At 37.4% G+C, this 15,154-nt stretch overlaps 1 protein-coding gene across 1 annotated transcript; it reads left to right on the top strand.

Moving 5' to 3' along the window:
• Nucleotides 1-1,006: 1,006 nt before the first annotated feature.
• On the top strand, nt 1,007-14,870 carry LOC127844461 (monocarboxylate transporter 9-like). Its single transcript, XM_052374702.1, has 7 exons — nt 1,007-1,088; nt 1,245-1,576; nt 3,020-3,163; nt 6,282-7,037; nt 8,496-8,765; nt 9,376-9,501; nt 13,939-14,870. Exons 2-7 carry the CDS (start codon nt 1,267-1,269, stop codon nt 14,160-14,162), a joined length of 1,830 nt encoding a protein of 609 aa, XP_052230662.1. The 5' UTR covers nt 1,007-1,088; nt 1,245-1,266; the 3' UTR covers nt 14,163-14,870.
• The last annotated feature ends 284 nt before the right edge of the window (nt 14,871-15,154 follow it).

Here is a 15,154-nt window from a genome sequence, read left to right on the forward strand (position 1 = left end):
CATATTTTATGGAAAAACAAGAGCTGTGTTTGTGAAACACAATGCCCCCTACTGCGCCGCTTTAGAGCCATACATTTGACTTTTGACCTTGAAGGATGACATTGACCTTTCACCACTCAAAATGTGCAGTTCCATGAGATACACATGCATGCCAAATATCAAGTTGCTATCTTCAATATTGCAAAAGTTATTACCAATGTTAAAGTTCTGGACAGACACACAATAACAGACAGACACAAACAATGACAGACAGACAGACAGGCCAGAAAACAATATACCTTCGATCATTCGATCCGGGGACATAAAAAACAATGTTTAAAAGAAAACCACTTTTTTTCTTTGCCAAAGTATGCAAAAAACAGTGAATACCTTGATTTAAAAAATAATAACTGCAAATTCTGAGTACAAAGATGGTCATACTGATAATTTAGCTTAAGTTTTGATCATCATTACATGGTTTGGCATATATATATATATATATATATATTTATCCTAATACCAGATAAAAATCGATAGTATAACAACGATCGTATAAACATGAGCTTTATACTATCGCTATTTTTTGATCAGATTTTGGTTTTTCCAAAAATAAACTACGGAAAAACTAAATCGTCAAAAATGCCATATTTGACAGTTATTGATGGAAAATTGTGAGGAAATAATAGGATAAATAGAATATTATGTGAGTTTTGGATAAAGATCAAGTTTATCATGCTCGGCACGAACCATGTTAGCGCTCGGCAAGCCTCGCGCTACATCGGTTCTAAGCCTCGCATGATAAACTTGATCTTTATCTAAAACTCACATCGATCTATTCTCTATCTATCGATTTTCATCTGGTATTAAAATAGGATAAATTATGAATCACAAGTCATAGCGGCAAAATTATAAATGCGTAAAATATTCGTATACTTATGGGAGGTCTATGTCCTAAAAATGGGTTCGACCTTAATGGAAGATAGATAGATAGATAGATAGTTTATCAAATATAGTAACTATAAACAGACGTGTATAACGTGTTCGGGGAAGTGTATCGCCCGGGTTCATTCCTATTTGGGCCACTCTGGATTATATTAATAATCGAAAATGTAAATGGATTAAAAACAGTTCTGTCCGGTTCTTTCATTACGGTTTTGACGGTCGTTGCGCTGATTTATTGATATTTTTAAGACTATGGAATCAGTTTTCGGGTTCGTTTAAAGTAACGCGCTCTTTTGAACTACATTCCATACTTAACATTACAGATTTTCAAGTGGACCCGATTGAATGACAATTCAACACAACGCGGACGAGAACGTCGTGAATGGCGGCCATATCGAGAGCCGGAAGCGTCCACACAGAGCGGCGGCCAACCGCGCTTCCGGTGAGAGGCCCGAGCTCTGCATGTGCGGCGCCGCCCCGGACGGCGGTTGGGGGTGGATGGTGTGTCTGGCGTCATTCGTAGTGAACTTCATACAAGACGGGACGGTGTTCTCATTCGGCGTGCTCTTGCTTGAACTGTTGGACTATTTTGGTGAGGGGAAAGCCAAGACCTCGTGGGCCGGATCATCGCTCCTAGGCATGAGCATGTTCATGGGTGAGTGATTTTTACACGCGTTTAAGGGGTGCACAGTGTGCTAGTATTCACGAAACTACAGACCTGTGACAACGGGACTTAATGCATGTCCGCAAAGTGTCGTTTCAGACTAGCATGTGCATTCCGCATAGGCTAATCAGGGACGATATTTTCCGCTATTATGATATTTTTCGTTTGAAGGAAGTCTCTTTGTAACGAAAGATTATAAATGATATGCGTGCAGTTTTTTTCGTAATGTTGACTGAAATGCGATTGTAAAGAAACCATTTTGTCAACAAACATACAACGAACAACCATCGACCTACATCTTATCTTTGGTTAAGTAACCTCTTCTAGAAAATTGTTATGCAGATCATCTAATCATTTAAACATTTTCTTATAAACATATTTTGTTGTATTCTATGGTTATTACTGGAAATCACGTTGAAGCAAACGCGATATTATATCGCATCATAATCCCGACACGTGTTTTCGCGATTTTGTCATCATGTTTTCTTGATCGCGATATCATGTACTGCGATTCTGATTCTTTCATTCTAAGACGATTGCCCTGGTGGAATTTCATATAGAGCAGTATCAGCAGTCATATTTCGTGAATAAATGACGTCACTAATAATTTATTGACGATGTCAATAGTGACTTATAACGAATGGTGCAGATGCACTGGAGTACAAGTATGACAACTTGACCATGCCTTGATAAAACGAAAGCACCGTATACAATTCCGAAACATTGGGTCAGAGATAACCTTATCATACTACTGTTACAATAAAATATTTAGTTTGGTTATATACAATACGATTTTGTCCATTAATTCCATATAATCATTTATAAATAAGCAACTGACACAGACAATACGAGTATACATTATTAAAATGTTTATATAAAAATACACATTGTATCACCGGGCTATCATATCGCATCGCATTTTGCAGAAGGGACTCAAGTCGGGACGAAGTAAACATCTTATTCGCAATGCATTATTGATAATAAGTAGCCATTTGCTGGAGAGATCGGGGATGAGGGGATAACTGCGTCGGCGGACCCCCATCATGACTTATATAGTGATCCCCAACCGAACCCGGGTCGCCGAGGTGTCAGGTGCGATTGAAGTGAACCAGCGCGCAAACTGAAAAAGAAAACGGTCGCAACAGGATTGCAAGCTTCAAACCCTTAAAGGTAGCCATGCTCCTGGATACGGAGGTTCATGCATGTGCGTAAGTGTCGTCCGCAAAGTCTAATTAGAGACGAAACGTTCCGCGTTTATGGTCCGTCCTTTTTATTTTAAGACATCTCATCTTAGCGAAAATCCAGTGTAGGCGGGAAATGTTGTCCCTGATTAGCCTGTTCGGACTGCACATACTAATCTGGGGCAACACTTTGCGCACATGCCTTAAGCTCCGTTATGCCAGAATACGGCTCATTATTGTATTTCCACCACAGGCCCCGTAGTGAGCCTTCTACTGGAGCGGTTCTCTTGGCGCCAGGTGACGCTGGCTGGGACTCTGATGTCCGCCGTTGCGTTCGTCGTCAGCGTATTCTCCCCGAACATCGACGTGCTCATTATTACTTATGGGATCATCGGAGGTGAATTCTTACAGTATATTGTTTATTGATTTCGCTCTGAGAAAACGGGGCGTGAAGCATCGTCTCAAATTAGCCTGTGTAGTCCGCACATGCTAATCAAGTACACAAATTTCCGCGTATTTACATATATATATATTAATTTATAGGAAGCCTCTTTTTAGCGAAAATCAATTTCATGCGGAAAGCGTCGTCCCTGATTAGCATAGACAGGCTCCGCACATGCTAAGCCCCGTTTTCCCATGCAAGGCTAATTTATTTTATTTCAGCTTCATTTACTGACACTGGGTTATCATAATAAAACCTTACGTAATAACTTTTTATGTAAAGAAAATCAGTTAAAATGTACGGAACTGATCCAAACTTGAATTTCAAATCTATTTTTTATACATAATTTATGCTTATAACTTGTATCATTATACCGGAAAAATTCAGTTTAGAGTTTCTCTACTGTACAAACCGACTATACTGATAACATCCATATATTCGTATTTTAAGAGCATTCAATAAATGTTCTATCAGATAAAGATATTTACTGTTTTATCACTCACCTGTAACTAGGTTTAATTACCGGTAACTAGGTTTAATTTCGAGCAAGACTGATATTGATATTCAATGATGCAACTTAAATATCGAGCTAATGCAAATATCTTGCTACAGGTAGCTCTTAGATTGAAATTCATACATGAACTGCGAATGTGGAGCTAGGTTAAATTTCAAGTCATCATAAGATCATCTTGACACTTCCGCTTTCACTTTACTAAGCGCATATAAGTTTGTGTAGTATTATAATCGGATAGACACGAAAGCGTTCTAATATTACTTAACGAATGTCTTTTTTCTCCCATCGTTCATTATTTTTTTTAAGCGTATTTCTTTTACGTTTCAAAAAATATTTTTTTTTTTTTTTCAATTTGTTGCATTTCTCTTTAAACATTTTCCTCTAAATGATTGAACAAACAGCATGAATTTTCTATAAATTACATTACCCCTCTCGAAGTAAGTAAAATAATTGGCAATTTAAATGTAAACAAGGCTACGAGAATCGACGGGATCGGTGCAAATATTATAAAATACTGTGTTGAGCATATTGTTTTACCAATAACCTCGATAATTAATAATAGTATACGTATAGGAATTTTCACCGATTTGTTAAAAGAAGCGTATGTTCTACCAATATATAAAGGCTCAGACAGAAATGACTGTAATAACTATCGTCCGATTTCAATTTTGCCAACTATATCCAAGATATTCGAAAGACATCTATCAAATGAATTAAAAGAATTCTTTCGTGTAACAAATGTGTTAAATAAACATCAGTCAGTTTTCAGAGAAAATCATTCTTGCCAAAAAGCACTGATTCGACTCATTGATGAGTGGCTTAAAGATATAGATAATGGTAATTGTATTGGTTCTGTTTTTATTGACATGAAAAAAGCTTTTGATTTAGTAGATCATGGAATTCTGTTGTACAAACGAAAACTTCATCACTTTTCAGATGGTACCTTTTCCCTTTTTCGGTCTTATCTTAGTCAAAGACAACAATGCGTTAAACTAGGGACTAGTTTGTCTACCCCTCTAACTATTAGGAGCGGTGTCCCTCAAGGTTCTATTTTTGGCCCTCTCTTGTTTCTAATTTATATAAATGATATAGGGTTATTACTAAACCAATCTGACATAGACTTGTATGCTAATGACTCGACACTTTATGCTACAGGGACCAATCCTTCAGAAATTCAGACTTACATACAAAATGATTTTTATTCCATACAAAAATGGTGCACCCTCAATAACATGATGATAAACCCTAATAAATCAAAATGCATGCTTATTGGCTCAAAACAAAAAATTAAGAATATCAACCTTAATCTAAAATTAGATAATAATGCTTTTGAGAATGTCACTAGCCATAATATTTTAGGAGTTTATAATGACAAACATCTGCAATGGAAAGTACATATTGATAAAACATGCTCTAAAATAAGCAGTAAAATATCTCTGCCAAAAAAGATATAAAATTATCTCACTTTTGATATGAAGAAATTATTACATAATTCATATATTCTAACCAACACACACGCAAATAAAACCAATTTAACAAAAGTGAATGTTTTACAAAAACGCGCAGCGAGTCATTCTACAAAAGCCAAAAAATAACCTCATCCAAAGATTTGTTTTTACAGCTTAATTGGCTTTCGTTTAATAATAGATGTAAATACCACACGGCAATTTTAATATATAAATGTGTCAACAATCAGACTCCAGATTATTTAAATGATATTATAACTTTTTCTCAAAAGCTCAACTATAACTTAAGATCTGCCATCCATAACGATATTGTTAATACCAAAGCAAATACAGGTTATAAGAAACGAGCTTTTTCATACCATAGCATGAATATCTGGAATAGGATAGCAATTGGAATAAGAATGGCATGCTCTATCTCTGCTTTTAAAAGGCAATATAAAGCACATTTAATTTCTAATCAATGATATGTCATGTTATTTTCTAATCAATGTTATTTCATGTGTGTATATATACCAGTCGTGATATTTTAATCAATATAAACAAAAAATTGTAAAAGAATACGGTAGTTTACAACTTTTCTTTTCTTCGTCCTCGTGGTTGACAGTCCCTTTAACCATTGTTTATTTTTCGTGTTTTCACTTCATATACACTTGTATTTGTTAATGCAGCATCAACATAATAAAACATTATCCCGGAAAGAGAAAAATAATGCATTTGAATATCAACCGTACTTTCGTTTGACAACTAATCATGCATGTACGATGTGATACTAAATTTAGTTTTAGTGCAGATTCGTTCATACGACACAAAGACATAACGACACAATTTCGTTTTACGGATCAATTCGGCTTACAGGACTGGGTGGGTCTCGTAAGAATATCGAATTTAAAATATATTTTTATAAACAACTGGTAGCAAGATGAGTTGCAGATAATTGGTCAGTAACAACATTTTAACTAACTCTTTTGACCTGTTAATTCTTTTCAGCTCAATTCAACAGTGAAAAATTCCCATAATATCACATTAAGTTTGGACGAATGACCTATTTACCTTGCAGTTCCATTTTGGTTTGAACGGTTCTCCTTCGTTGCAGGTATAGGCTTCAGTATGTCATTCATTTCCTGCGTCATCGTCGTCGGCGTCTACTTCAACCGGAAGCGCGCCATCGCCACGGGTATCGCGATGAGCGGAAGTGGCCTCGGCACATTCGTCTACGCGTACCTGACGGACTTCCTCATCCAAACTTACGACTGGCGGGGAACCATTTTGATACTCGCAGGAATACTGTTGAACGGTGTCGTCTGCGGCCTACTTTACCGGCCCCTGAGTTCGAACTCGTCGAGAAGATGCAGTGTTTGCTGCGCTGCGTCTGCATCAGCAGCCGACTGCAAACAGTCTGAGCAACGGCGTCTTATTGCAAATGGGGACAATACTTATTTGGCTGAGCTTAATGTAGAAAATACCACACAATTTCATTTAACGAACAAGCTCTCAGGGAGATTAACGCAAAGTAACGCAAATATTTTGCGTGAAACTGGCTGCTTAAGCGATTCTAGTCCAGGCGTTAAAGCGTTCTTGAGCCAGAGAGACTTGATAGATGTACAGATCATTGATATGAAACATACAATGTCTCAAAAGGACATATTTTATAGCGGATCTCTGACGAATATACGGAGCAAAGACTCGACTCTTGTGCGATGCAAAGATGTGAACTCAGGTCCAGACGTTTCTGACAATCCGATCTCAAATGTGAATGACTCTTTCTTGTGTGGCACTCTCAAATCCTACATGGCACTTTTCTCAGACAGGATCTTCGTTCTTCTCTTGCTCAAAGACGTTTGTTGGACTGGTACGTAAATCAACTTCATTTCTACATTCTTAATACTATTACCAGATTAAATATTTGAAGACCAAGTCACGCCTTATGTTTCAATTATAAAAAAGGGATTCAATGACGAAACTAACATTAACGCATACGTTACATAAGTGTGATCTATGGGACCCAATGAATTGTTGTAATAGCAACCTAAAATTTACCCCCATAATTTATATAGAATTAGATAGCGAAATACCGTTGAAAATCTTGTATACAATTACATAGCAAAGAGGTGTAAATCATGATAGGTTACATCGTACAGTGGTTCTTTTCTTAGATTGTTCAATTTTTTGCTTTATATTCATAAAGAGGCCCCAAAACTAGGAATCTCTAGTATTATTCATCTACGCTACAGTTTTTCAGGTGAGCGTTCAATGATCCTTAGTGTATTCTTGTTTCGTTTATTTAAAGCCTCTTACTACTTGTTTCCCTTCGTCTACTTGCGACAGCCGCTCTCTTTTTTCTTTTCGCTAGCTTTCTTTCATCCGTTTTCTTTTCGTCCTTCCTTCCGACGCTTCCACTCTTCCTGTTCCTCTTCCCTCTCCCTCAAATCCGCCGTTTCGCCTTGCAGGGCCGTTAATCTCTGGTGCCCCTCATTTTGGCGATGCATTAACAAATCGCAAAAAGAGATGGCGCCCGTGATTAACGACCGTGGCATTGTCTATACAACACATGTTTCATGACTATAGACAGCCTTTCTTGCCTTGCGATACAGGGTTATGCTTGGAACGCTTTATTGACAGAATCTGTTCAGCATTAAATCCGTCGTATACATGCGATGGGCGCCACTTGTTAGCCCATATAAGCACAAAATAGTGTCATCCGGCACCAAATGCATGTGAAACAATTTTCAATTATCAATCACTTAGATCTATGTCAAAACTTATCATATTAACTTGCGACACATCAGGAGAATGCGTCCTTATTGTTATTCCATTATCATACAATTAAATCGTCTGGAAATAAAGCATCCGATTTTGTGACTTACAACATCCTGGCCCCAACGGGAGCCCACGTGTGTGCGCACGACACTTGTCACTGATTCTTGTTTCGAAACAGGTCGACGACCCAAAGATACTGGATTTTGGCAAGAACATAATTATGTTTTTATCTAAGGTATCGGAATAGGCCCAATCGAGTCATATTTCATAATAATTATCGAAAGTCTGGAAATGTGTTTAACTTTACCATTTTTGTTTGTATATCATCCTTGATTAATATAAAGTCCCACGTATTTTCATACTAATACAAAAAACATATATTCATATTTTGGTATATACATAAATGACATTGTTTATGATAAAAACAAAAATATCCACCTAGAAAAAAAATTCTCCGTTGTCTGTATTAAAATGCGTATGGGGCGTGTATACAGTGTAGACTCTTTTCATCGTCCAATCAACCGGAACACAGTCCACGTGTCTGTTTCAGTCCAGTCCGTGCCGTTGACCTACATTCCCGACCTCGGCGTCTCCAATGGCCTCCCATCCACGCAGGCGGCAACGCTGATCTCAATCATCGGCGTCACGAACATTGTCGGGCGCGTGCTGTCCGGCGTCATCACCGACGTGCTCCACGTAACATGCACCTTGACATACATCGTGACCCTGTTTGCGGCGTCTGCGATGAACTTCCTGATGCCTTTATGCCGGGGCTTTGCCGCTCTTGGCGTGTGTTGCGCAGTGTTCGGCCTTTGCATGGGTAACGGATTAAAAAAGTTTTATATTGTTTCGAAGTATTTCAGTTTTCATCATGGCATTTTTTATTGATGTTCAGTGCTTTGAAAAAAGGTACCAATTCTTTTACCTCATTAAATAAACTCCCAAAGAAATTTATCAAAGCAAAATGACGATTTTTAGATGATTTAACTTTTGTAACCTTGTGTTTGTTTGACTTTTTTCAAATGACTTTCACAACTTAGTGGTACCAAATGCTATGAATTTTGGATATATTTTAATTCGAACGCCAGCAGCGTAATGGATTTATAAACTGGTTCTAAATGTTTCTGAAATAAATAACAACATCATAAGCATTGTTGTTGTTTTTCACAAATGTTTGGTGTTTTTCAATTTCTCTTAATTTTCTAATTTTCCTTTGATAGGCTAGATCGAAAATTGCGTTTGCTCGGCAAGAAAAACACCCGAGTTGAGCAAGATTATTTCTTACCCCTAATTCATACATTCACACAGGATTGATTGTATTTTCGATCATAGTTATATACCATTTTTGTGTATGTCTCTATAACGTGATTGCTCTAAACGCCCCCTGATCCCACTGACCTGTTTGCCTATATTTGTTTCCATGGTTTCAGCCACTCACGTCTCCATGCGGACCATTGTACTTGCTGACCACCTGGGCATTGACAGACTGACAAAGTCTTTCGGTCTCGTGGCGCTCTTCCAGGGCATTGCCTTCGTGACTAATGCGCCGTTAGCAGGTAACAAAGCATTACCTTCCTGATTTGTGCGACGTTAACAGGTAACATGACATTGCATTCCTTACTCATCTGCCGTTATCAGGTAACAACAGGACCTTGAATTCCTTACTTATGCGCCGTTAGCAGGCAACATGGCATTGCATTCCTTACTAATGCGCCGCTAGCAGGTAAAAGGGCATTGCATTCCTTACTAATGCGCCGCTAGTAGGTAACAGGACTAGGCATTTCTTACTAATGCGCCGTAAGTAGGTAACAGGACTAGGCATTTCTTACTAATGCGCCGTAAGTAGGTAACAGGACTAGGCATTTCTTACTAATGCGCCTTTAGTAGGTAACAGGGCATTGCATTTCTTACTTATGCGCCTTTAGTAGGTAACAGGGCATTGCCTTTCTTAGTTATGCGCCGTAAGCAGGTAACAGAGCATTGCATTTCTTACTAATTCGCCGTTAGCAGGTAACAGGACATATCATATCATATCATGGCATTCATTACAAACGTGCGATTAGCATGTAACACTGCATTGCATTCCTTACGCATGCGCCGTTAGGAAGTAACAGGGCATTGCATTTCTTACTAATGCGTCGTTAGCAGATAACAGGGCATTGCATTTTTTACTAATGCGCCGTAAGCAGGCAACAGGATATTGCCTTCCTTAGTTATGCTCCTATAGCATGTAACAGAGCATTGCCTTCATTAGTTATGCGCCTTAAGCAGGGGACAGGGAATTGCCTTCCTTAGTTATGCGACGTTAGCAGGTAACAGGGCATTGCATTCCTTACTAATGCGCCGCTAGCAGGTAACAGGGCATGGCATTCCTTACTAATGCGCCGCTAGCAGGAAACAAGACATTGTATTTCTTAATAATGCGCCGTTAGCAAGTAACAGGACATTGCCTTCCTTAGTTATGCGACGTTAGCTGGTAACAGGGCATTGCATTCCTTACTAATGCGCCGTTAGCAGGTAAAAGGGCATTGCATTCCTTACTAATGCGCCGTTAGCAGGTAAGAGGGCATTGCATTCCTTACTAATGCGCCGTTAGCAGGTAACAGGGCATTCCTTACTAATGCGCCGTGAGCAGGTAACAGGGCATTTGCATTTCTTACTAATGCGCCGTTAGTAGGTTACAGGGCATTGCATTTCTTACGTATACGCCGTTAGCAGGTAACTGGACGTTATATACCTTGTGAATGCGCCGTTAGCAGGTAACATTACATGGCATTCCTTACTAATGCGCCTTAAGGAGGTAACAAGGCATGTCATTCCTTACTCGGGTGCCGTTTTACAAAAACTGGACTGTAGTATAGTTTATTCATGTCTGTTGTCTTTCACAAATCTTATGGTTCAAACACGTGTGAAGAATAGGCTTTTGCAAGTTAATGTATACTGTTTTATTTCTTCTTTATTTCTAAAATAATATTTGATAGCCCCTATCAATTATATCCATTTACACTGAAGACCGATTTCTCGGATAATTATTTTCACAAATTAGCCGCGTTCTACAAAAACTGGGATTAATGCATGTACATGAATGTCATCCAGATTAACGTTTGCATTCCGCAAAGGATAAGTAGGGACAACACTTTCCGATTTTAAGGAATTGTGTGTTTAAAGAAAGTCTCTGCTAAACGAATATCAAGTTAAGGCAGAAGGTCTCGTCCCTGATATATATGTGCGGACTTTACAGGATAATCTGTGATGACACTTTAGACACCTGAATTACGCCCAGTTATTTAAGAACAATGGTCATTTAATGATGTCAATGTTTGTGTGAAATTCATATAGCATAGCAGGTAGCAGGTCAATGATCATATCTTTCAGGTTTCAAATTTTTAAATGTATCTCAGATTATAATTTTATTAAACCATTTTTTATTTCTCAAACTTTACAATAGAGGCCTATAATACTACTGTTTAACGTGGAGAATACGAGTTTAGTTTTACGCATGTGAAGAATAAACTATTTTATCCCATTTTCACCGCGACATTGACGGTATAACACGTTGTGGAATATACTTGCTTGTATTTAACACTGTGGAATATACCTGTCGCGTGCACGGACTACTTTTTGAATGACGTCATGCGATATGCCTTAAAATTAGGTCGATATTGTTTGGTTCATTGATCGAATTTTAAGGTCACCCATTAGAAGAAAATGTGCATATTTTGCAGAAAAAAATATATATGACACATTCACCAAAAGAAATGTTGAAATAAAATATAAAATTACACGATTTTTGTTTTGTTATTTTTTTATTTATATTTACTTTACCACTGAATGATTTTTCATAAGAAACAAAGTCGACAAAACTTAAGCTTCAAAATTATACGACCTTCAACCTTTAAATCTAGTCATATGACATAATTTTTCGCCATCCGTATAATGAATCAGCTGATTGATGGCGTCATAAAATGACATACTTATTGCGTCATTTTCCCCATTTTTTTTGACGATTTATTATAAACGCGACTTATTTCACATGTTTTCTACATGTACTGTATGTCGACATATCTGAATTGTCAATTGATCACATTTGACTTATTTCGTGTAATGTGCATTGTTTATAACCTAAGCATATAGATCTACTTTTGACATTTAACTTAAATATTAAGAATGTACAACAAGCCATACACATATCGCACAGTTCATGAATAATCTGCTATGTTTGCTTTCCTATTTAATTCACGTTAGGCATAGAGCTGTGTAAAGTATAAGATGGTAAAAATAGCACCACACTGGAATTGGGAACGTCCCATTTTGTACACGGGTATTTTCTACTCATTTATCTGTTGTGTACTGGAATGTTTTCCATTCTTTGTGTATTTACATTTTAAATTACTTTTTCGTACAATAAGGGCATTTACCATAGATAAATAAAACATTGTGCAAGTTTAAACATAATTATGTTTGTATGCAGAAATCTGCAAATGCAACCGAGTTTACCAACGGCTATTATTAGATAAACTGCTCCGGTTCATTTGAACAGCAGTAATGTAGAGTACATGACGTAGCGTGTGACGAAGAAGAAAGTTTATCGCGTTCATAAACTCATTTGAATAAAGTGATAGAATGGCATAAGGGTCTTTATTTAAGTATGCTAAAATAATTATTAAAGACCCTAGATTCAAAATCGTCAATTATTGAGTTAAATGGATTAATAGATGGATTTTTAAGGATAATTAAAGGTAAGATACTAGTTCTTACGTGTTTTGATTTTTGTTTGTACTTTTGTCGTTCCCTGTTCTCGGGGAAATGATTTTAACATGGGCGCCATTGATGCATCGGATCACACACGGCATACCCATAACATTATATAAAAAACACGTTCTGCGCGTCCTTAAATTCGTCGTCCGAAGTCGGAAAACGTATTGCCCTGTATATTTTGTCAAATAAAGTGTCAGTCGCTGCAATGGTCTACTCGTCAAAATTGTCAAGGTCGTCGATTGCTAAAGAAACTTCAGCGTACAGTTTATTTAGTATTGACAGACCTGTACAAAGTCGCGCCAGTCAAAAATCATAAAAAGCGACATTTAAAGTTATTGTAGCCAGAACTAGGTCGTCGATGGTGTACATGTATGTTGACATCGACAGCATTTTGTCAGGAGCAATCGCCGCCATATTGGATTTTGATCATTTTCTTTCGAAAATAAAATGAATTATAGTAAAGTAAAATCATCTTTTCGCGGTCGTAATGTATTAAAATTCGCATACTGCGTAAAATTGAATGTAGGCACATGGTGATATTTTTACTTGTTTTACAGTTTGTGTGTGAATTTTTTAAAGACTATTTCGCGTACCAGAACAAATACATGTATATCACTACGCATGGTTACATTTGTTAGATTTTAAGCGCTTTTATGACTGAATTTAAATTATTGTTAAGGTTGTTAGATCTATTTATGTTAAATGTCACGTTGAAAAAAAATCAAATGGGATAAATAGAATACTAGGATTAGCGTTGAATACAGAGAAGTTTATGTTGCTCGGCTCGAACACCGAAAGCGCTCGCCAAGGCTCGCGCTTCCGGCGTTTTAAGCCTCGCAACATAAACTTCTCTGTATTCAACGCTAACCTAGTATTCTCTATATTTTTCATACACAAAAATACACTTCTGAAAAGGACTTAATGTGTGTCCAACAAATCAAATGACAAAGGTCTTGATTCATTAGCCCATTTTACGATAGAACAATATAAAATATATATTGTGTGAAGACGTTTTAGCGTTATTTTAACTGTAATTAAAAGTATGTTTTCCAAATGCTTTCAAAAGGAACAATGCCTTTTATATATCAATGACTGCTTTAGCCCAAGCGCTGAAATTTGCAACATAAACCCCGACTCTGTAATGACATTGCTGATCTCGCAACAATTCATTCAGTCGTGTTTGTGATGACGTATGCAGCGCGATAGTACTCCTATTGTCATTCTATCCTCTGCAGGTTTCCTGTTCGAGCAGACAAACTCCTATGTGCCGCCATTCTGCTTCTCCGGTGCCATGTACTTCCTGTCCGGGTCGCTATGCCTCCTGGTTTTTCACCTGAACCGCCATTCCAAGAACGAGATCGTCATCGAGCAGAATGTGCGTCTTCCGGTTACAGGAACGACGGCGGCGATGGAAGCCTCCGAGACCAGCCGAAGCGGGTCCTCGCCGGGAAGCTGGTGATAACGTGATTACTGATCACACGAGGATCGGAGGGGAGAGAATGGGTGTTCCAAACAATGGTTTTGTCTTTAACCCTTTTGTGCCTAGTGGACTGTCCCATCCTTCTTAATTGGATCAATTTATTTCCAAAATTAGGGATGTATATAGTATATTTATTTCTATATTTAGAATATTTCTTACAGAAATTCCTTAAAGCGAACAGCGCAGACCCAGATGAGACGCCGCATGATGCGGCGTCTCATCTGGGTCTGTGCTGTTTGCCAAGGCCTGTTTTTCTAGACGCTAGGCATAAATGGGTTAAGTAACATAAATACTCAACATCAACGAATATTTCTCAAAATATTTCTTAAAGTAAAGTTAACCCATAAAATCAGTTTTTATAATAGAAATAGCGAAAATGTCAACGCTAGATTTGGTATGGTTTTTTATGACTTAGCCTTTTTTTCGAAATATTGTACGAAATTTCCGTTGATTTTGAGGATTTATGGGCTTTTAAAAATACTTTAGTTACAATAGTGCCAAATTGGTGGTACTTATTGTTAAGTTGCTTGTGTTCATAAATAGCGTAATTTACACTGTTTATTTATTGTTTTTAAGATATTAAATCATGTTAAACAAACATTTATATCACACGTATTTAATTTAATTGTTAATGATGTTTAGTCCATTTTATGCTTATGATAAATTTAGATAATTTGTCCCAAAACATGCATGTTGATTGCAATGCAATAAATTTGTTTTCGGTACAGCCTTGCTTACAATTGATTACTAGTATTTTCTGATCATCACCGCATTTTTAATAGAAATGTGTGTGCACAGAACTTAAGTGAGAACTCTGACAAGTTTTACTGGCTGCGTTGACAAGTTTTACTGGCTGCGTCATTCGAGACATCTTCCCCTGATAACACACGGGCGACTTCCTATTACAGACACGAGTTTAAACTTTACGATACAATTCTGGACTGAAGTCAACCAAATGTATGTTTGATACA

This window comes from Dreissena polymorpha, chromosome 9, assembly GCF_020536995.1.
Source record: "Dreissena polymorpha isolate Duluth1 chromosome 9, UMN_Dpol_1.0, whole genome shotgun sequence".
Classification (NCBI taxonomy): Eukaryota; Metazoa; Mollusca; class Bivalvia; order Myida; family Dreissenidae; genus Dreissena; species Dreissena polymorpha.

Coding starts and splice junctions, on each gene's coding strand:
- LOC127844461 (XM_052374702.1), top strand. CDS start 1,267: ATGACAATTCAACACAACGCGGACGAGAACGTCGTGAATGGCGGCCAT. Junction 8,766..9,375: donor AGTGTTCGGCCTTTGCATGG/GTAACGGATTAA, acceptor CCATGGTTTCAG/CCACTCACGTCTCCATGCGG. Junction 9,502..13,938: donor GACTAATGCGCCGTTAGCAG/GTAACAAAGCAT, acceptor TATCCTCTGCAG/GTTTCCTGTTCGAGCAGACA.